The sequence below is a fragment of the Loa loa genome (genome assembly GCF_000183805.2).
Source record: "Loa loa unplaced genomic scaffold supercont3.483, whole genome shotgun sequence".
NCBI lineage: Eukaryota > Metazoa > Nematoda > Chromadorea > Rhabditida > Onchocercidae > Loa > Loa loa.
In genome coordinates, this window is record NW_018108663.1 from 4298 (window position 1) to 26112 (window position 21815).

General features: G+C 35.0%; 5 protein-coding genes across 5 annotated transcripts; 1 reads left to right on the plus strand and 4 right to left on the minus strand.

The window, feature by feature from the left end:
• Positions 1-112: 112 nt before the first annotated feature.
• On the minus strand, positions 113-2561 carry LOAG_05071 (hypothetical protein). Its single transcript, XM_020446758.1, has 6 exons — positions 2434-2561; positions 2107-2214; positions 1496-1765; positions 650-888; positions 302-529; positions 113-205 (listed from the first exon to the last, which is right to left on the minus strand). Exons 1-4 carry the CDS (start codon positions 2549-2551, stop codon positions 680-682), a joined length of 705 nt encoding a protein of 234 aa, XP_020302936.1. The 5' UTR covers positions 2552-2561; the 3' UTR covers positions 113-205; positions 302-529; positions 650-679.
• A 1100-nt stretch (positions 2562-3661) lies between these two features.
• On the minus strand, positions 3662-10927 carry LOAG_05072 (hypothetical protein). Its single transcript, XM_020446759.1, has 16 exons — positions 10879-10927; positions 10063-10278; positions 9659-9844; positions 9225-9288; positions 8961-9124; positions 8421-8651; positions 7358-7544; positions 7182-7238; positions 6910-7040; positions 6301-6651; positions 5978-6058; positions 5582-5705; positions 5314-5388; positions 4944-5062; positions 4460-4604; positions 3662-4260 (listed from the first exon to the last, which is right to left on the minus strand). The coding sequence occupies exons 1-16, from the start codon at positions 10879-10881 to the stop codon at positions 3980-3982; spliced, it is 2415 nt and encodes an 804-aa protein (XP_020302937.1). The 5' UTR covers positions 10882-10927; the 3' UTR covers positions 3662-3979.
• A 484-nt stretch (positions 10928-11411) lies between these two features.
• On the minus strand, positions 11412-13990 carry LOAG_18744 (rdgB/HAM1 family non-canonical purine NTP pyrophosphatase; the record flags this gene model as incomplete). The annotated part of the gene is made up of 4 exons (XM_020451406.1): positions 13904-13990; positions 12234-12400; positions 11998-12125; positions 11412-11593 (listed from the first exon to the last, which is right to left on the minus strand). The coding sequence occupies exons 1-4, from the start codon at positions 13979-13981 to the stop codon at positions 11412-11414; spliced, it is 555 nt and encodes a 184-aa protein (XP_020304813.1). The 5' UTR covers positions 13982-13990.
• Positions 13991-14802: 812 nt separating this feature from the next.
• Positions 14803-18308, minus strand: LOAG_05075 (OMP85 family outer membrane protein). The gene is made up of 8 exons (XM_020446760.1): positions 18141-18308; positions 17531-17778; positions 17324-17440; positions 17126-17233; positions 16667-16864; positions 16197-16409; positions 15632-15855; positions 14803-15059 (listed from the first exon to the last, which is right to left on the minus strand). Exons 2-8 carry the CDS (start codon positions 17738-17740, stop codon positions 14810-14812), a joined length of 1320 nt encoding a protein of 439 aa, XP_020302938.1. The 5' UTR covers positions 17741-17778; positions 18141-18308; the 3' UTR covers positions 14803-14809.
• A 121-nt stretch (positions 18309-18429) lies between these two features.
• On the plus strand, positions 18430-21072 carry LOAG_05076 (hypothetical protein; the record flags this gene model as incomplete). The annotated part of the gene is made up of 6 exons (XM_020446761.1): positions 18430-18722; positions 18986-19079; positions 19382-19533; positions 19972-20194; positions 20347-20489; positions 20753-21072. The coding sequence occupies exons 2-6, from the start codon at positions 18997-18999 to the stop codon at positions 21070-21072; spliced, it is 921 nt and encodes a 306-aa protein (XP_020302939.1). The 5' UTR covers positions 18430-18722; positions 18986-18996.
• Between the last annotated feature and the right edge of the window lie 743 nt (positions 21073-21815).

A 21815-nucleotide genomic window follows, 5' to 3' on the forward strand; every position in this document is an offset into this window, starting at 1 on the left:
TATATATATATATATATATATATATATATATATATATATATATATATCAATATAGTGCGGCTTCTTCATACCACTTTTTAATGATACTCAAATTTAAGTTACAAGGAACAGTGCTCAAACAGCTGAACGCTATTGCGTTGGTACAAATCAATTTTTTGAGCGGGAAACTCTTCGGTGCAAACCCATTATACCAATGTATGGAAATCTGAAACAAATGACAGCTGAATGAAAAATAAAAGTAATGGTTTAATTTAAATATGGATCGTTTAAAGCACTGATATGAATTTATAAAAGGACTTACAAAATATACAAGCTGTAGAAAAAGTTCTCAACCAAGTCTATTCGAAAAATGTTGCTTGGACTCCATTAATTTATAGAAGCAGTACATGTCACTGACGGTCAAATTCAGTTTCATGTAAAGAGTCCGTTTTTCATTCATATATAAGTCAAGCATGAAATGGAACACTGTCATCTGTAGGCTTAACACGAATTTTTACTGAATATTGTTGACCGAAAGTGACATAATACCCTGTAAAGAAATCATAGAGTACTATATGACAATTATTTTACTGCAAAATGGTAAAATGCTACAAACAGCATACATTTCTAACATGCAATGATTGATGAGTAGAATATGTTACAGACTTACACTACAACTTTCGCGATAACAGTAATATCTCTATACAGCACCACTAGCACGCTGTTTTTTAGGCCGACAGCAAATGCAGCAACAACAACAACAGAAACAACACAATGTGCAGGCCAGCAATACATAACCCAGGGTTACGAATACGAACGAAAATACATAAGTGAACTGGTCGCAATAGTTACTGTCCCGAGAACTGCTATATTGCACGTCAGTGTGCACTGAATACACCCATACTGATCCTAAAATATAAATACGGTAAACAAAAAGCGAAAAACGGAAAAGGTGTGTTCACTCATATTCCGCCAATGAGTCAGCTTATGAACTCAACTGTTAGTTTTTGACTTTTAAAACTTGAGTTGTAACCAAAACTAATTACAACCATCTCCCAGCAATATCTGATTTGATTTTGAAATTGTTTAGAAACTCTACTTCTTACTGCTTTTTCCGACCTTAATTAATCATATAAAGTCTCACTTCTCATTTCTTTTCCAATCTATTTATATTTTTTCGGTTCCTATCACAACAAAATGGAAAGTGAAATACGATTTAATATATCAAATTACATTATTTTTCATCAAAAGTTATCAACTGGAAAATGAAATGACGAGGTATTTCCGAAATGAATCTACTCCAGTAATTTCTATATCAATGATGTAGCAGTGGTTTCTCCTGCATACTGAAATACCTATTTAACTGTCAAAAGTATAGGGGATTATTCAATGCAGTAACTCAACTGTTACTACCATCGATCATCCGGACAAAACACATAATATCAGCAAGCTAATATTAATGCCTTCATGTACTAGTTGATTAGAATATCAAAATGAATGGATAAGAAGTGGATACCAATTATAAACCAGACGAGCAAGAAACACGACAGCAAACCATCGAAGGGATTCGGATTGACATCTGCTGCGGAAGGCGGACGCCCTTCGCGCTGTCGTTTAGCACGATAACAGAAATTTGTTGCACTCTTCAGCAGGGAAAAAAAACCAGTGACAATAAGCCAGATAGGTATGTAAGGTTCCACAGGACAGCTATACAAGTTACTACTGCCAAGTATTATCATTCCCAATGGAATGATATTTAGTACTGCCAGAAGTACCGCAGCGGTCACTAAAATTAGGCACTTGAAGCATATTGACTGCTAATATCTAATATTCTGTAAAGAATGGTTAAGGTATTCAATTATTAAATGCAGTACATCAGTTGTAGTGTGACCGTTTTACAATGATTTTCTAAATGAAATTCGAAACCTTCTTTTCCAGCTTATTTATGCTCTCTATGAATATATTCTAGGTAGCTTTGATCATAAGTGATCAAAAATGACCAAGATGCTCATGACCATGACCTTCGATCTTTGATCACTGACCAGTCATCATTTCTATAGTACGGTGATCTACCCTGTTGGATTTCGAAGGTCACGAAGAAACAAATCATCAATCATTAACTCTTACTTGTGCCAATAATCACTGCAAAAGCTTTCGCTAGAAACTGAGCTAATCCTCTTGGATCTTCAACTTGTCGGAATTCACCATATAACGACTCATAGGTTGGTGGCATACCTGAAACCACTCCTCCGATTATTACTAATTTTATTATTTATTTAAACTCTTTCCTTACCCTCTATAAGAAAGGGTCAAAGAAATTGACTGATTACAACAATTTTATCTTATTCTGAAAATGCGAATCTACGAGTCAATAGTGATAAAGAATACGAGAATCGTATGGCACTTTCCAATGAAGTAAAATAATGGCCATTATTAGAACGAGAATTAACTTACTGTTTGGATTAGCTGAATCCTCATAAGTTGGTGGTGAATCATTATGGACTGATCTACTTGGTGCTTCATGCTGTACCACAACTCTATCCGGATAAGGTGGTGCTGATGCAACTGGCATCGTTCTATAAGACATATACAAGCGATCAATCACAATTTATCATCATGTGACAGAAAGAACAAAACAGAAGAACGAAACAAGCACCATTACATGTAACGTGAGCAGATCACTTTTACAAAAGTGAAGCAGGATTTCTGTTTCATTATTCACTTTATGAAAATATCAGTTCATCGAGAAACACGCAAATATGTCATCCAGCGGCTATCGTCCGTAACCAGTGAATAGTAAAAGTAAAATCCTTTTTCACGTCAACTGCACGTTAAATACACGTCTTCAAAAGATCCCACACCGAATGTATTTACGGTAACCGACCAACTTGATTCCAATGTAACACACACCAACCTTTCACCTATACGCACTTTAATAGCACATATTAATAGCATCACCAGTATAGACATACATGCATACACAATATATGAGCATTAGATGTACGACACTGACCTACGTTTACGTAATGTCCCCTCACTTCTCATTCTCTCCACTTCATGCTCTTTCTGCGATCTGATGTTTCTTTCTTTTCCCTTCATCTGACATGCTTCACACTTCTATAACGTTAAGAGTTCTTGGCTATCTAGACGTACAACGTAAATAGACGTTAATATCGTGAAATCACTATGTCCACCTTTAACAGCACAACTAACAGGAGGATAACGTTTTAATAACCACAAAGAATAGAAATATTCCTCGGGTATCTTGGAGTGTAACATGAGTATACGTAAAGAACACTGTAAAGCACTTCATGTAAAGATTTGGTTAACGTGTCCCGCCATATATATATGGATAATTGCGAGAAGAAATCTTAGCCACTGCAATCGAAATATGTACTGCACCTCCCAGACAAGAAGAGATGATAGTAGTAGCATTTTCGAATCCAACATTAATGAGAACAAATTCAAGTGTTTTACGGAACGCATAATTAGTTGTCTCCTTTTTTGTTTCATTCTTTCTACAGGAGAGAAGAAGCGAATGAAATCACTTGATAGATCACTTCTATCTTCTAAAATATGAAAATATCATTTGACAAAACACTTCTGCCTTTTGAAATGTGAAAATAATAGGCGGCCGAATTGCATAGTTTCTTTTAATTAATTATGACTTGTAAAAATGTCCGGTTGTTCAGAGACAGCCTTATATAGACACTGTTAAGAGGGTGCAGAATATGTATATATATTCATAGTCAGCACGGCACATGATTAATATCAAAATAAACCATGAAATTATTGCAAATATTAAACTGATAAAAGGATTTCTTTGAGGACTCGAATGGAAGTTGCTATTTATATGAACCCATAACAAAATAATGAAAAGAGCAAGGCAAACCAAAAGAATAACAACTTTAATACAATTACCAAGTATGGCATTCATTGGTAACATACAAATTAACGAGTACCTTAGAACGGAAATTCAGAAAGGTTCCATTCATATTTTCTAGGGCAAAATCCGTTTTAAAATAGGCAAAATGCTTGATTTCAAATCATCGTCATCATCGTCACCGTTTTTTCTTACTCTCTGTCGCTCCTCTTCATCGGCACCGTAAGTATAACCCCGTGCTAATCGATCATATCGATTCTCTTCATCATTAACACTGTCCTGCTCAAGGAAAAATGCCTTTAACACAGCATTTACACGCTCACCATCTAATCCTCCAACACCCGTACTGCTGATAACATTACCTACTGGAGAAACCAGCTGCACTTTGACTTCCGCCCCTGAAACTCAAATATTTAGAAAAAACTTTCTAGTTCTTCGCATAAAACAAACATTATAATAAACTGTGTAATGAAGATTCCATTAACAGCGGAATGACCAAAAGACGGTTACCAAAAGATGAATAGAATCCAATAACCAGTCACCTCAATGTATATCACGGATCCGAAATTCTTATTTCTTAACAAGGTAGTCACGAACCTTGAATTAAACCTGTTTCACGGATTTTCTCTTCCAGTGTACTTTTAAAAACAAACAGCTGCTTTCGTAAATCATCAAGATCATCATGAAATAATGTTTCATCCGATTCACTTTTTTTTGCTGTTCTCTTTGATCGCAAATAATGCTATAAAAAGTCAAATTATTTAGGGCAATTAAACTTTAATAAAAGTAAAAAATTAAAATGAGGCGATTCAGACCAAAGGAAGTCAACGACCAGTGACCTCTTAGTGCTTACTATCACTAATTTCCCTTGCCCAGTTAGTGACTATTCTTGAAACATCGCTATACATGATCTCATACAACGTTCGATATAAATAAGAAAAAAACCCGGATGGAAACATCTTTCACATTGTTCTCGTTTTTTCCTCCTTCCACCTTCAGGTAACTTGATGCCTATGAAAGCTTAAACTAAACAAAGGATATTTCCAAATGTAAAAGGCCTATACCGACTCAAACAATTCACCTCAACTTTTTTTCTCAAGTTTTTTCTTCTAGCCCTTTCAAGCATCCTTAGTTGGGCAACTTTTTCGTCCTTATTCATGACATTTTGAACTTCTCCCCTTTTGTCATTAACAGTCGTTTCTGAAACATAAAAATTTGTAAAAACCAACCAGTTACTATCTACAAAGCATAAGTATGTTCAAGGGTATTATATAAGTACGTTCAAAATTTCCTAGCATGGAATTCACCATGAAAAACAAAAATAGTTCCAGAGTTTCAAGTAAAGTTTCAAATTTGAAATAGTTTCAAATATTCAAATAATTTCAAATAATAAATAAGTTTCAAATAACCAAGCAAATTATAAAAACTCTTACACCGACAAACAAACTAACCTCCTTCGGTTATTCGCCAACTTTCAATTTCAAAAGTCTCTGTGTAGAAAAGGTAAGCATTTTCAGGATTCAAATCTAAACAGTGATTTTACACATCAATTATAATTACATAAATAATGCTGACACACAAAAAATTATGATTTTTACCTTCCTCATTTACTTTAAAAGTGTTTATAACTCACAAAATCATTCCTAGAATGTCTAAAGGCATGTTTGAAGAGTAGAATGAATAATTATTGGAATTATCAGATGTTCATATAAACATTACCTTCAATTCGCGCGAGAAACATATTTGGATTTTCAAACAATCTAAATGTCTCAACCGAAGTATGCTTCATGAAATTACCCCACGACTTTTTGTCATAACGCAACACTGCACGATTGTAGGCTTGCTAAAACCATTTCATTTACAAGTAAACAAGAAGCAGAAAGGTACTCCTATACCTTCGAAGCTCAGAACTTCAAGCCAAGGAAATTTAGCAACAATTTTGGAAAAAACTCAATACTGCTGTGGTTTGTAACAAGTAAAATCTATAAACTAATGCCCAATACAACAAAATTATTCAGGAGAACCAAAACTCCAATGAAAGATGATCTGAGCTGTCAGGAATTGCAGCACAATCCTTCGCATCCTACTCAGAAAAATATGAACAAAAAAGCATACCATATATTTCAGAAACATTTTCTCGATCGAAATATAACTGAGTTTCCGGTCAAAACTGTAATCACTCCCGTCATTTATTAACTGCAACAAAAGAAAAATTGAATGTGAAACAAATCTTCGTAAACCACAGTAATTCTCGTAAAGCACTCTTATGATCAGTGTTTTACTCGTTCCCATCATACCGACAGTAAAAGCCAATATTCGGACGAGCACCATAGTAGAATGCAAGTGGAATAAGACTCCAAATTCAGTATTATTCAACAACATTAATTGGACTTAAACAAATGAATATTACAAGTAATTTTAGAAAATTAAAAACAAACCAACGTACGAACAGAGAGAAGCTGTCGAGCAACATGCGACATTAGATCTTCCGCCGTAAATTTTATCCCTCGATTTAGCAATTTCAAAACTTTGTATTCAAATAACTGCAATATCTCAAGCTGCTTCTCAGAGTTAATCCACATTGCTATCAGAAGTGGATTTTCTGCATCGTCCACATCATTTACAATGTCCGGGAAAATACCTTCATGGAAAGCCTTTCTTAACGAACCGATCATTATACTCAGATATGCTTCTGTTATCATCCTTTCATCGATATCGTGTAAAAATTTTGAAAATGACATCTTTTTCTCGTCATATTCTTCATCTATTTTTTTCAAGAATGATGACATCTGAAAATCAAGAGGATGATGGCAATATTATCAAAACAAACATTACTCTTGTTCAATCATTTCACAATACATCTTTAACCTTTATTTGCGATGATGTCTACTGTTAATTATGTTTTAAAAAAGGAAAAAAAAGAATAAGAGCACTATATATCCAGTGAAAAGTTGAGGTTGTGAAGCCACTAAAAAACTCCGTTGCCTCAAATTGTTCGAGGACTAAACTGACTGACATATTCAACACAGAAAATAACATAAACATACCATTAGATAGTAATTATTTCTACCGCGTGAGTATGCAAGAGTGACGGGAAAAAATTCACGATTCCAGTTCGGATCCTTGAAGTACCAATATATATTTCCACGATCCTCATCCACTTCGGTGAGATAACGTGCTGAAATCATCATATTAATTTAACAATTTCCAGGAGAGATTTATGGTTCACTTGTCAAACCATTCTGTTTAGTCCTTCAAACAAGTTGAACGCCATTGATGAAATATGTCCCTTTTAACCAGAAACTTTAAAGACACTCACTTTCCATCTCATGTAAGTCGTCATATATGAAATGAAGGTCTGCTTTCACTTTGGTAACTGAAAGGAAAAAAAGTAAGTGCTAAAACAAATATTGTTAGATAGGCTAAAAACATTTGTAGTCAAAATAAATATAGATAACCTAGCTCATCATGTGATTAATTAAAAATATAACTTACGATCAACATTCAGTTTCGTGATCGACCTCATTATTTCCTCATACACCATTTTCAGCTCTTTTTCAGTCGCTTCCATTTCCCTTATACCCTTTGGTGTTCGTTTTGCTAGACGTTTCCTCGCATATCTCTGTCGCTGAATGCTATCTGCCCGTGCTACGAAAAGTTCAGATTCCTTCTTTGCTTCTTCCTGCAAAAATTACAGGTTTGGACAGTGATAATGTTAGCAAAAAAGCTCCCTATTTTGGGCTACAACATTAACGAAAAAGGATTCAATGAAATTTCAGAACAGCCACAAGTCACAATTTTCGATAGCAGAGATATAATAACGAAGAGAAAGATAGAGAAAGGCAAGGAAGACACCATCAAAATATTTAAGAATTTTCAACCACTGTTAACTACAGCGATGACAAAAGCTTAAATTAATTTGAAAATTTTCACCGCGACATTACTGAAAAGTTAATTATGCTTGATATTCATGGTAAGTTCATTTGAGAGGGTACTCATTAAGTCAATCTGAAAGAATTTAAATAAAGTAGACGTGTCACTGTGCAGGATCGTTAAAATTGGAATTTTTTTGAGCCTTTGAATTGAAAATAGAATCAATATTGCATCTGGATTTCTTTGAAGGTTAAGTAAGTTGCAAAAATATGTAAGTTCTCCCTTAAAACAACAATATTTGTCGCATTCTTTCTGCTAAAGTGAGAAGAAAGCAATTTTCTCACGACGCAATGATCATTTGCACAACCGCAGATGATACCTCACAAAATTATCTATATCCGTTAACGAAATTGAAATAATAAAAAAAGTAACTGCAAAAAACACGAAAGTGGTGAAGAAATTAAAAACTTCACTTGAAAAAAACAACTAAAACAATGAATTTCCACTTTCTTTCCATAATCCATATCTGATGCTAATTACAACTGCATGAACCTCAGAACACAACGCACTTTTCGCCTTTTATTTCGTACGTCATACTCGGTGCAATTAGATGAGTAACAAGGAATGTTTCAGCCAATTGTTTTGTGTGCCAAATATAAGTTTGCAACAAGCTTCAGAAACAAACTTTTTGTCGCTTTTCCTCAGTCACTTTTTCGAGGTACCGCTCAATAGCTTTCTGTTCCAGTAGAGGACGACACATGATTGATAAAGGTTCACGCGGTTTACTTCGACTTAAAAAAATATCCAACTTGCAAAGTGACCCTGTCTTCACCTTTATAATATACTCACATGAGGATGGCTCATCGACATCAGCAATGTACGCTTCGCTTGTCGATAAAGTATCATCACACATGTACTGAAACAGAAGGAAAAAAATGTTGCTCCAAAATTTCATTAATCAGATGTAAGATCTCAATCAATCCCAGAAAAATATATGAAAAATGAACTGCAAAAACTAATTACACGACTTCTACGCCCTTCATTTTTATTAGTAATCGATGCTTTAATGAATACACTATTTCTAAGGGCTAAGGACAAAAAAAGAAAACCAATCTTGGGAAGTAAGATTTGACCTCAAACTTCATCAGTTCCTGTCAGCATACGACCAACTGTTTAATGTGGGATAATTCACTGAAACTACAAGGAAATACTGAGATCTGCGTACCCAGACACGTGTAAGCCTTGATTTGTCCGTCACATCGCAAACTGTCCCATCATCATAAATTTGTTCGAAATACGGTAGCTCTTCACTTTTGTGCTTTGACAAATTTATATCCGAGTTATTTTTATAATGTCCTAGGTAGATAACCTTGCCAACAATTTTTGAACCTAAACAAATGCATGTAACATTGAAAGATTTACATATTTTAATGATTAAAAAAATAAAGGGAAAAATTTTCTATTAATTTAATTACACTTCAATTCCCACCTTCAAGACGGAACTGTTGGACATGTTTGTTATAGCAAAGTTCGTATGTCCACCATCCTGTATTCTATAATAGAATGCAACACTGCAACAACTCGGACAAAAGAAGTGAACTCACACATAACAAAAATTTTGGAACGATGACACTGTAATCGTATTTACATTAATTTCCTCAATGATTCAAGACTGACCAGCAAAGGAATATAAAATGCAATGGTTATGCTTCTGAAAATTGCAAATGCCTGTGCTACTGCTATTTCATAAGGCCATAAAAAAACCCTTCGATGATAATTTAATTAAAAAAATTGAACAGGATGATTAGAAAACTGTAACCGACTTTTTTAAAGAACTCACACATAACTGCATGACATTCAACAAAACTCGTAACAAATTCTAATTTCTCTTTGTTTTATACCAAATTTTCTCAAAATACTTACTTTTCGAATGCAATTTTGCACATAGAAGCTTGCTGCTATAACATCGGAAATCAAATTCACGGTTAAATTTGATTTCGATTTACTGCTCGTTTTTGTTAACGGAATTTTCGGCAAGGAACAGATAAATTTTTGTCCAAATTCACTAACAACAATAGTTGAGCTCCCGTCGTCCACATCGAATATTCCCTAGAAAATGGATGTATGCACATTGCGAAAATCTCTCTCTGATAAGTTTTAACAAAGAGCTATACCTAAAATCAGAGAAACTGAATTCTGTTTAGCAAAGCTTGATATTGTTCTGTGATATATATTTCTTAATAATTATAACAGCGAAGGACTTATGGAACTCACGAGTAGTCTAATGCAACCTTTTTCATCGCTATAGAAAGTTTTCTATTAATTACCAGCAATGTATTCTTCGACATCTTTTCCACCAATGTTCCACTATCCAATTTCAAATTTTCAAATCCAAAAGGTATTTCAACGATTTCGAGATCATATGCAACATTTTGCAATTCATTTGTATTATACATCGCATAACAACATGTGACGAATATTAACAGGGAACGAAAAGGTTGAAACACTACCTTGTCGTACCACATAGCGTACTGAACATGAGCCTTAACAGCAAAATAAAAAGCATTATCAATATATCAGAACGAAAGAATGAAGAAGACAAATGTAACCATATCTTAACCTCCTATCCCATCCAAAATCATGTTTAATTATCCATGCAATAGATTGAAATGCTAGTTGAAAGTTACTCAAAGTTACTCAAACCAACTGGTATTGAGGGACTTCAATTCCGATTTACATTTAACAAACTTATTTGACCCGTATCTATCTATCTATATATATAGCAAATTATTTAACAGTTGCAAAATGAAAGCATGTAGGCATGAAGCCAATGAACTGATAATATAAAACAGCATCAAGATGGAGAATTGATTAAAGATTGAATCTAAGATGTAAGACGAGTGGACACCTTAGTTTCATTTCCACTCATTCATTCATTTACTTGGATATCTATAGATACCAGTTATGTTAATTAAATAGTAAGAGAAGAGATGCAAATATAAACTTGTGATACGTCGTAAATACTATTCTGACTACTGCAACACTTCTACCGTACTCCTCATTTACTTGAGCTACCCAACTACAGATTATGAAAACAGATCGTTCTAATCTGTCAAGTATACATAATGATGAAAGAGTCTAACCATTTAAATGGAAAGGTCCCAGCTCCCAAATTATTCCCGAGATCTATGCCACTCACTACTAAATCACATTTCAGCGAGAGATGGAAGCAATAGGAAATGGAGGTCATCATGAAAAACAACATCCTGTCTTGGATCCTATCAAAAGGTAGCCCCGAGGTGAATTTTGTGGATAAATGATTTCTGAATAGTCCGCGAAATAATCTTCGAGTTTGGAATCATAACCAATTCTGTTCTGCCGAACACAGAAAGAGGAAGTTAAATCAAGGAGAATTATGAATATTGGTCTCGGACCGTTGCAGAGACCTCCAGCATTGTCACCAGTAGGTATGCCACACTGACTGATAGCCACCTTCCCAATTTTAGAGAATTCATCTTTATTTCTCTCTCCAGTGGTATACAATACACTGTCAAATATACCTCCTTCAAAAATTTTCTCAGTTTCCCTTCGGTTTTGATTCAGTTTTCAAGGACTTCCTCTTATTGATGTTTTCTCGGATAGTGTAGGAATGCTAGATAACAAAACAATTTTATTATCAAGATTTATTCTCAAAATAATTTCTCAGCTGTGCCAAGGCCTTACTTCTATGACTAATCGTATTTTTCATCGCACAGCCCATTTCTGCGTATGTTTGTGAGAAACCTTCTGGTTCAAAACATGGATCCCAACCAAAATTCGTGTCTCCTCTGGGTTCAACTATTCTTCCATTCGTTCTTCCTACAAGTAAAATATTTTTAACGATATATAATAAAATAATGATCAATTCTCTAAGGGCTGCTGTGATTTTACATTAAGTGATTTCAACAGAATAAAGTATCACTGCCCTACACAGCGGGCTGAAATGTAAAATTAAAGTTGGGACTAACTTGAACTAAAGTTGGCACTAGCTTGAACTACAAGTTGGCACTGACTTGAACTCACTTATCTCTAACCAGCACTGCTAACGTTTACATCAATAAAATTATGGACCGCTGGGACTCGCTTTCAAAAAATACACCCCATATTTAAAACGAGATAGAAGTCAAAAATCAGAAAAAATTCAGTTAACAAGATCAATCCAATCACTGAAGAAGTGACAAAAATTGAATTTAACAAATACCGACCTGTTCATAAAAATTTACCTTCGAAAAGGAGGACAGGTTTAGAAGAGTTTTCGCAATATGCAAATATACACTGTGCATATGCGGTTTTATCTTCAAAACCAGCTAACAATTTGTGGAGACCGTGAGGCTCCAAGTTCTTAAGGAACCTATAACAATACATTTAATCTCTCTCTAAATAGAAATGACACAAATGAAGGGGAAAACACACTGCATTGTTAAGAAGGTAATTCCAGTGAAAAGTCAAAAAAAAGCACCACTTGATGTACGGCCCTGGCAGACCTCCAAGAGCATTAAAACACAGACACGTATCTTCAACTATCACGGGCCGTTGCAGTCGTTGTGAGGCTGTCAAACATTTAAGCCTGGCTATTTCAGATGGTTCTCCTTGATATTCCGGCAAATCGATGTCTTCATTCTCGATCTGAAATATATAATTAATATAACGTTCCTTTTGCCTTTTTCAACTTTGTAACTTATTTTTATATTGCTTTGCGCGACACTCGGTAATCTTGGGAGAATGTGGATAGCGTTCTCGACGGATTTGAGATTCCAATAAAACAGATTTCCGAACATATTTTTTACAAAGGAAAATAATTTATTTCAAAACAATGTCAAACTTCCACCCAACAATAAAATTAACAATGATAAACACAAAATATTCACAAGTCACTTTTCCAGATAAAAGTGATATATACATTATGTAGCAGTGAACCTAATGCTGACAGATGAGATGAAGAGAGCACGTCTAAGACCAGTTATTACATAACATATCCATATGATATGAGTGAATGTCTTGCATATTCAAACATGTCACTTCAAATGCAAATTTTAGACCATTCCTCAATCCTCCTATTCAGAAAAAGCAGGTTACATTTCCTCTGAAGAATGACAATTTCTTGTTTTTCCAGTTCCTAACCCATTTTTTTCAGCATTTCGTCATATTAAAGCTAATCTTCACCATGCAGTTATATTAAATTAATCAAAATCAAAAAAAAGTTCATGATCATTCACAAAAGTGACCATATTTTTAGGAGAACAGCAAAAGAGAAAAGAGTAATATGCTTTAGCAACCGGACAAAATTTAAATTTCAACCATATTTTGCCTTATACTTCGGATCTCTATCTATCAGAAATCTACGAGCAGTCGCACGTGGAATCCGCTGATAGCGAAACCGATCGAAAAAAGTGGATGTTCTCGAGATGCAACGATAAGAAGTCAAGGGAGTTGTTGAGATCCGATTCTTGCGATTGAAGAGGAGACCTCCTCCCAGAACGGGAGAAAAAAGAGTTCGATGAACTTTTCTTCCAGAAAAGATTGAATCACTTTTTGTACATTTCCTTTCAGTGCCACAGAATAAGTTTAAAGTGGGCTCCCAAATCGGAACTTCTTCGATTTTTGAGTAACGTTCAGACATACCTTCTTTCGTGTCAAATAATTTCGAAAACGAAGTGCATGAACTTCCATCCCCGCTAAAATTTGCAGAATGTCGAGGCAGACAGAATTTCTCCTTCATATAAGATGTCTCGCATTGACAACCTATATGCCGTATTTCCTCATCATCGTCAATGAATAGTTTTGATGATGAAGAGGGGACACTTCGTTCATTTTTTATGCTTCGCACAATTTCCGAATTAGCAACACTTTTGTATTCCTCAGCAAACAAACCATAACGCATTGGTGCTATGTCACGAATCAATTCAGGGACGGTAACCAACAAACCAGAATTCCTTGATGTTTCATTCAAACAACCAGGGTTTTCGAATAGCCTTTCAATATTTTCAAATGATGAACTGCTCTCCATCCCACTGGGATCCCAGTCCGAATTATTTTTTCCACTTTTCCTGAAACCTATCTGCAACACTTCCTTAGAAGTTTGAACCTTTACAGACAACACAAAAATCGGCTAGATAATAAAACCATTACCATGAACCAATCTCCAAGAATAGCGCGCACTTCTTTTACTTTATTCACGTTCCCAGTAACGAATACCAACTTTTGCATAAGCCTAAACATCCAGATAAATATCATCACTGGAATTCGCATAACAAAAAAAATTTCGCATGAACATAATCTGCATACGGCATAAGCAGACTTGCACGAGCTCAATTTTAAATTATAAAGTCCATATTATTAAGTATTATTAAGTCTTTATAGTCTTGTGCGTTAGCACACGTTGCATAACCTGTCAAAAAATTAAGCCGGATGATAATAAAAACATTGCGGAATTATCCGGTATTTCTTTTATTGGACTGATAATTTTAGAATATAGCTATTAATGCCCTATTTTCTCCATATTATTCGCATTAAGACGTACTTCGAAGTAGAATTATGAAACCACTTTCACAGATGAAAAATGAAATAAGCAACGAGAGGATTAGATATTGAGCTATAAAATAAAAAGATGATCCTCAGCACTCAGAAGGGCAGTTTTATTATGAATTAATATATAATCGCAATTTTATAATGGGTTAATAACAATAAAATAAAACGTGCCATCGCAGCAATAAGATCACTGCATATTACAATGGAAAACACAATATTACACTGGAAAACATTCGAATATCAAAAGTAAAATGTACTGTTAACCGGACTGAATATGGATGTTTTATAGTCACGGGAAGAAAAATTTCTTGCTTCAGTTTAAAGTCTTCTATCACAAAACTGATCACACATGATAATTTACATTGTTCAGAGACTGTTCTATCCTAGACAACCAGTTGAATCCTAACCAAAACATCTTGTCATAATAATTTATCCCACCAGAAGAGTAAAATAAATACGACAGTGTCCAATAATGACTTCAGCAAAAAATCATTTCAAATGCTAAAACTACAAGAAGCTAAGACCAGCACCCATTTGGAAAGATGGCGAACACTGATCGCCTGACATGTACCTTAATGGGATAACATAATTCAATTCAATCCGAACAAAATTTTTGATTAAAAATGTTAGTCCCAATCCAGCACTAACACGTAGAGCATCTGACAAATCACGAAGCCGATGTCGAGAATCAGCCGACGCTACAGCTCCTCCGGAAACGAATGCATGCGCGAATAACATTTCCGGTGGAAAAAGCGGCCTAAAATAATATATTCGAAGAAAGTGTTCATTCAGAAAAAAAGATGATAGAAACAATTTCATGTGCTCTTCCGCCCTACTTCAAAATCCGAAAAGTGAAGAGCGATAAATATTAAACAGACCGTATATATGCCAAATACTAGTACTGATAATAGTTCTTTTTCTTTGTTTCTTTTCTTCCTTTTTAATTCTTTCTAATTTTCACTTTTTCGGCACCTCTTTTCGGACCCGAAGCGCGTGGTGGGCTCGGCAATCAATATTCTAATGTGTCATATTTATTTAGTTACAATACCGTCCTTCTCAAACTTATCCTCAAATAAAACACTACACTGTTATGTATAATAATTAAATGAGAGCTATGAGTTAAAATCTGCAAATATGCATGTGACAGTGCTTAACAGACATGCATGTAAAAACTATGTTCAATGCCACAGTAAGATTTGGCTTGGCAATAGCCGGTCCATATAGCAATCCACTAAGCATATCCATAAGCAGATACAAACAATGATGACAAAGGTGTTTATGAGAAATTCTTTCATTACTACATGCAGACAACAAACAGTGATCACCTACCTGTAAATATGCAAAACTCCTACGGCAGAAGTAGCTCCTCCAATGCATGATGAACTATCGGCTCGTCCTCCTATTGTATTCCAGCTAAATCCACGAACATCGTGAGGTCCACCGATATACAAACGATCTAGTAAGTGTAGTGAGCGATGAACGGCTAATGTATTGATAATCGCAAATTGATATGAAGCACTCAGAAACATACCCATGAGTAACGGCGACGATGCCTTAAAATTATTTTTGTGGTAATAAAATAACCAACAGATGAATGAAAGAATGTGTGCAGCCATTTGTATTAACTATTTGTATCAAGTGCTGTGGAAATGTATAACTAAATCAGAAAAATGATCAGCCATATTCTGGAACTATTATCATCTTCACAGCACGACAAACATCTGGGGAAAACTACAGCTAAAATTAAAGTGGTTTTATGATGCGATTATAGAGGCAACAGTGGAAACAATTAAAGTAGACAATATAAATAGATTTAAGTTTGTAGATAAAATGGAATGTTTTCAGCACAAATCATTTGGAAGGCAATGATCAAAATATGAATGAAACAACTGACTTGAGCATCAATCTGGTGTTTCACAAATGCTGCGTCACCAAGAAGGCCTGCATACTCCTGAGCAAATTTCAGCAAAACACCTTTTGTAGCAAGAAGTGGTCGGTCGCGTGTATCGTAGGCCAACGAATTCTGCACTGAACACTTCACTGTATGGCCTGCATGCTCCCGAACCGAAAATGCTGCCTTTTCTGTTGGACAAAGTTCTCGCCAGATCTTAAGTATGGTTTGAATAAAAGCAATTAATTTGCTCTGAATCTTTGTTACTATTGGCCACAGTCGTAAATATCACACCTTTTTGGTGAAGACTTCCATGCTGAGAGCTCTTATTTCCTAAAAAATTTTAAGTGACCTAAAAACATATCATATCATGATTAGGGAGACTAACAACGCTTCACGTAAAGATGCAAGCGCGAACTCCCATAGTGACAGAAGATGATCAATCAAGAACCAAGTAATTAGACATAACACACCGTACTCAACTTCATATTATGGTGAAGTTTTCTGTTCCATAACTGACCATTATACTGTAATACCAGCCCAATATCTTGCATATTACTGAGATTCCATGGCAAATTTCCCAAACTTCGATACAAAGAAAATCCCACGTTGGCATACTTCTGCCAGCCCAAGAGAGGCTTTGTCATTGAAACATTGAAAGTTCGATTACCCTGTAACTCAGCTTAAATTAAAGCACTAGGATTCATCACATCACTGATGGTACCACATCGGATGAAATGAACTGTTGCCTTACAAATGAATTACTCTTTTAATTCCACAATATTTTATGTGGCTAGTCACCGGCAAAACTATAAAGGTGAGTTCAGATAAGATTCCAGAAACTATAATAAATGAAACTACACAGTTTACATGGAAACAGACAAAACCTTGGATAGCTAATTTTCTCATGAAATGCAAAACCAAATCATAACCTCGAAAGTATAGGAATAACATGCATTCACTGATTCACCACGTCCCCCAAAGCTCTCTTTGCCTGCGTTCAATGAATAATCAGTTTCACCTCGACTAGTCATGCCAGCCTAAAAAATTGGTTTAAGAAATCACCACTACTTCCATCTGAACCATAATAACAGTAAAACATAAGATCGGTTCATGCAAACTAAACTAACCTTAACGCCTAAAGTGAATGATTTCGGTTCCTTTATGATAAAATCAACTACATATTTCCCTCGCTTTCCGTCTGCGGAATCAATCAGTGGAGTGACGTTGTCCACAAGGCCAACTTCCTGTAATGCAAAAGCATAATATCACTTTAAGCGATGTAAGTCTATAACAAATAGTAATCAGTGTGGTTTTTAGAATTTTGAAAAGCCTACTCGAAGATGTTTGGCAGCTAAGTCGCAACATCGTATTAATTCCGGAAGTGATGAAACTGTGTAGAGGTATCCAATTTCTTTCAGTAATGCATCAACTTTAGTGTTTTTAACTCCGTGAAATTGTACAGCTTCAACAATAACTGGTTGATTATCACATTTACCGTACAGCACATCAGCTGGATGATAAGTTTTAGTTTTTGGTGTCGACATTTGTGGCGAGGTGAAGGTAGAGAAAGTATCGGTATTTCCTGAAAAGGCATTTTCGTTTAGTACATATATGCAAAAACTTCTAAATATCAATATTCCATTGTCTCTAATAACCGCATTACTACATTCATTATCTTCTTTGCAGAATACAAATAATAAAATTTGAGAGAAGTGTAATTTCTTGTAATATTCATTAAAAATATCACCCATATAATATGTCAGCAGTATTAATCATAAAACAGTTTCTGGCGATACCGCACTGTAGTAAAAATCAGGATCCTATCCCATCATGACTACATCGCTACCCAAGAAGTCAAGCGTTTATATCAGAAACAAGAAAACCTCAGAAGTATCAGATGTGATGCTTTAATTTTGTTATGTTCAAAATATAAGAAAAACAAACCGTGATAAAATTCGGTATTTGTTTTATCCTTTTGAATGCATAAACTGTCTCAGCAATTCCGTTCGTTCTGACTGTCACGATGGAAAGCTCTTCCAAATAAGATTACTTATTCATTTAAAAGCATAACTTAACTCTCGGATAGTACCGAAAAACTGCATTAAACAAGCCTTCCCACCCAGCTTCTATAACCAATCTCCAGAATAAAAATGAAACTAAAAAACTGGTGTCATAAGCTTCCTTTGTGTCATGTTAATGTGCAGTATATTGTCGCGCCAAACTATAGAGACACATAAACACGGCCCGGCGGTGTACTTTACGGGTGCTTGATTAGCCGTGAATAGTTGAGACGGGTCAGAAAGTCGGGGATCACCTCATTATGACGCTAATCGATTGGATCATTATTCGATGAGGTCATTACCTTGTTGTGATACCAATCGACTGCGTCACTGTTTACTCGATGGCGGGTTACCTAATCGTCTAATAGTTAGTATTCTAAGCTTCTTTTGTGTCATGTTAATTTGCAGCATATCGTCGCGCCTGACTGTCGAGACATATCTTGCAGTTCTCTCAAAATTCCTCCTGGTATTTTATCGTCGTCATTACATTATTGCCAGCAGATAGGCAATGTTTTAACCATAATGAAATTATATTTTTTCCCATTGAATTGATTCGGTAAATATATCTAGCTTCAGTTTTTGGGCCTAACATCAAATACCCCAGATCTCAGATTCGGGGAATTTTTATGCCTGAATATTGCTTTATCACGTATTTGAACTATATTTCCTATTTCTCTATTCCTTCCATCAACCAACTCACATTAAATAATTAAATATACTTCTCTTCAGGTATATTACGGATGACTGTCATGAATGATCCCCTCGCTTACCCATGGGCACTTATATGTTCCGTACCTGATGATAACTTTATCCCATCATTGCGGTAAGTTTGTCGGGGCTTAATTTTTTATGTTGTAATACTTTGATTTCGTGCTAATATCCCTTAATTGAAAATTTTTTTGAAGGTTAGAAGACAAATAATTTACTCCATAATGTTTAATGCACTTCCAAGTTCATGTCGTAATTTCCATATCTGTTAGCAGACTATAGAATATCGGGACAATTCTCCGCTGCATGAACATATTCAGTGACATTTTCATTTCATTTTTCAAAGTTTTTGATAATTGGAACGAGCAAAATTAGGTTCTTTAATTTTTATTTCCCTAAATATGATCGTACTTGAAGAGAATTCACTTTATGGCTTACAAGAACACTGCAAGAAAAAGCAGTGCAATATGGATGTAGCCATCGTTTCGATAAAGAACCGAAAGCTGTGTACCGTACAAGCCCTGGAAGTGAGGAGGAAGTTAGGACGATATATAGCACTGTTCATAGGGGTATCTTCTTTGTTAATTCAGTTCATCACAAAATATTCCAAGTAAGATATTATTTCGAATATCTTGTTATATATGATATCACAATTGATGGAGAAATTATTACCTGGTATCGAACTAATTGATATTGGACATGTCTTTCATTGTCACCAAAGACAGATCCTTCTGTCAAAAAGACTGCAGTGATTATCAAACAAGAAGTAGTATGATACTGTAGCATTTAGCTTATTTCAGTTTCATTTTTTCTAACGATGATCTCGAATGCTTGAATTCTTTCTATGTCCTTCTTTCTCATAGTTCATACTGATCTATAAGTTCATGTAGTTCAGCCAGAACTTTGAACCTGAAGTGGAGAGGGGAAATCCAAATAATTTTTGGAATTTTTTTGTTATTTCAATCATAAGCTTCGTCATTCATTTCTCAAATGTTCTTGTTATTCAGATCATCCTGAAGTCATAGTTGTCTTTCATATCTTACCGGCACCAAATTCAATTGAGTACAAGTTAATGAAGGAATTGGCTGACGAGTATGATTTGATACGACAAGGAGTGTTATTGGAGAAAGCCATTACTTATTTTGAAGAATGTAATATTAATGAAGTACTTGGCAATATGCTTCAATGGTTTAATCGTTGTATTTCACGGCTTGTCGCTTTGGAAAAGAAGTAACTTCCCTTATTTTTGCTTGAAAATTTCTCTATATACTAGGACTAATTTCATATTGTGATGGCAGTTTTGGTTCATTTTTCTGGGAAGGATTTAAAGATATTGGATAAGACAGATAAATCAATCTCGATCATGTTTGATACTATTACAGTGCTCGCACAAAATTCAGTCTACGAATTGGCGAGGAAGGGAAGCATACAACGAACATAGTATCTTTTCCAATGAGTAATGTCACTGCTGCAGTGCGAAAAGTCCTCCATGGTAAAGACGACGAAATATCTCAAAATATCAATGGTATTTGTTTCATTTTCTGGCAGTTGATTTCAGATCTCTATCACAGTAGAATTTGCGGTATGGTAGCTTAAGATAAAGAGGCAGGGAAATAATGTCAATAAGCATTCGTTAATCTCCTTCAGTCATTTCTTCGCGTTAAGTCAAAATTGAGGAATTCTCCAGAATCTGGCAAGAATGTCCATCCTATAAATTTTATACGACGAAATTGCCCATCATAAGAAACAGACCAAATTTGATCTCTTCCATCAAATGCATATTTTCAGCGAAAGCAAGCGTCGAAGTTTTCGGTTATCCGACAAGTTTCAATGAATTTGAAATCGCTAGTATTTTCAATAATTTCCGAGTCGTCAGAGTAGTGAAAAGTTTAATTGATGGTGCAGTAGTGGAGTTCGTGAATGAAATCCATGCAGTTCAAGCTGGTATTGAGTATGATCGAAGTTGGATTGATTCAGTACATTCATTGACGGTGACACCCATTCATCCAGAAGTAATGAAAGAAGTGAAGAGAGCACTGCGCGGTGAACATATCTCTCGTCAACCAGTCTCACAATCTCCAGTCCAACTTCCTTTTCAAGAAGTTTGACTTATGAAGGTGCTGAAATTCGATGTATTTTTTCTTGTTATGAATTTCATTCTAAGTTTTTTGCATTGTCTATTATTCGTTATGAGAACAAATCGAAGGAATTATCATTCTTACCAACAGGATATTGCTCTTTTCTACATGAGTTCTCGATGTTCAGTTGTTTCAGTTCCCGATGTTCAGCTGTTTACTGTCTTGTTCCCTTCCGGATTTAATTATCAGAAAGTCATTTTTCCATTAAATACAGCCTTTCTCTTTTGTTTTTATCTTCGTACCGGAAAAAAAAAGTCGTTTAGGCGATATCCTATCATTGTTCAACAACATTCTGTAATTTCGGAGTTTTAAGGAACTTGTCATTATTTTTAGAGCTCCTTAAGGTTTTTATTGCTTTTACAAAAGTCCGTTGATATTTTACTCCAAACACATCATGTAAGTAGGACATTTTTAACACGAACGCACCTTCACTTTGAAAGAACAGCCGGACTATCATTAGTCAGAAATACTTCCCCTTCATTATGTATTAAACACAATTATTTTGACAAATTATGAAGACTTATGAAAGCTTTTTTTTATGAAGACTCATGAAAGACTTATAAAAGCAAAGCAAATTTCACTTAATTATCCCACCAGTCACTCAGATAAAGTGAATTAATTCAATATGTGTTAAGAAAAAGGTTGCTACGACGGGAAAATATTCATTTTGAATAGGAACATTTTGAGGCATCCTGCCAGCATATATGTTAAAT

Bases quoted from the DNA above. Each gene is read 5' to 3' on its own strand.
- LOAG_05071 (XM_020446758.1), bottom strand. From the start codon at position 2,551: ATGCCAGTTGCATCAGCACCACCTTATCCGGATAGAGTTGTGGTACAG. The intron at 1,766-2,106 runs GTAAGAGTTAAT...GCCTAATTTTAG, and splicing joins TGCAGTGATTATTGGCACAA to TGACCGCTGCGGTACTTCTG. The intron at 889-1,495 runs GTATCCACTTCT...TTTATATTTTAG, and splicing joins GCTCGTCTGGTTTATAATTG to GATCAGTATGGGTGTATTCA.
- LOAG_05072 (XM_020446759.1), bottom strand. The intron at 7,545-8,420 runs GTTTGTTTCTGA...TAATTTTTGCAG, and splicing joins CTGAGGAAAAGCGACAAAAA to GAAGAAGCAAAGAAGGAATC. The intron at 5,706-5,977 runs GTATGCTTTTTT...AAATGGTTTTAG, and splicing joins AAATGTTTCTGAAATATATG to CAAGCCTACAATCGTGCAGT.
- LOAG_05075 (XM_020446760.1), bottom strand. From the start codon at position 17,740: ATGTCGACACCAAAAACTAAAACTTATCATCCAGCTGATGTGCTGTAC. The intron at 17,441-17,530 runs GTAGGCTTTTCA...TTTGCATTACAG, and splicing joins TAGCTGCCAAACATCTTCGA to GAAGTTGGCCTTGTGGACAA. The intron at 15,060-15,631 runs GTAGGTGATCAC...ATATTATTTTAG, and splicing joins GGAGTTTTGCATATTTACAG to GCCGCTTTTTCCACCGGAAA.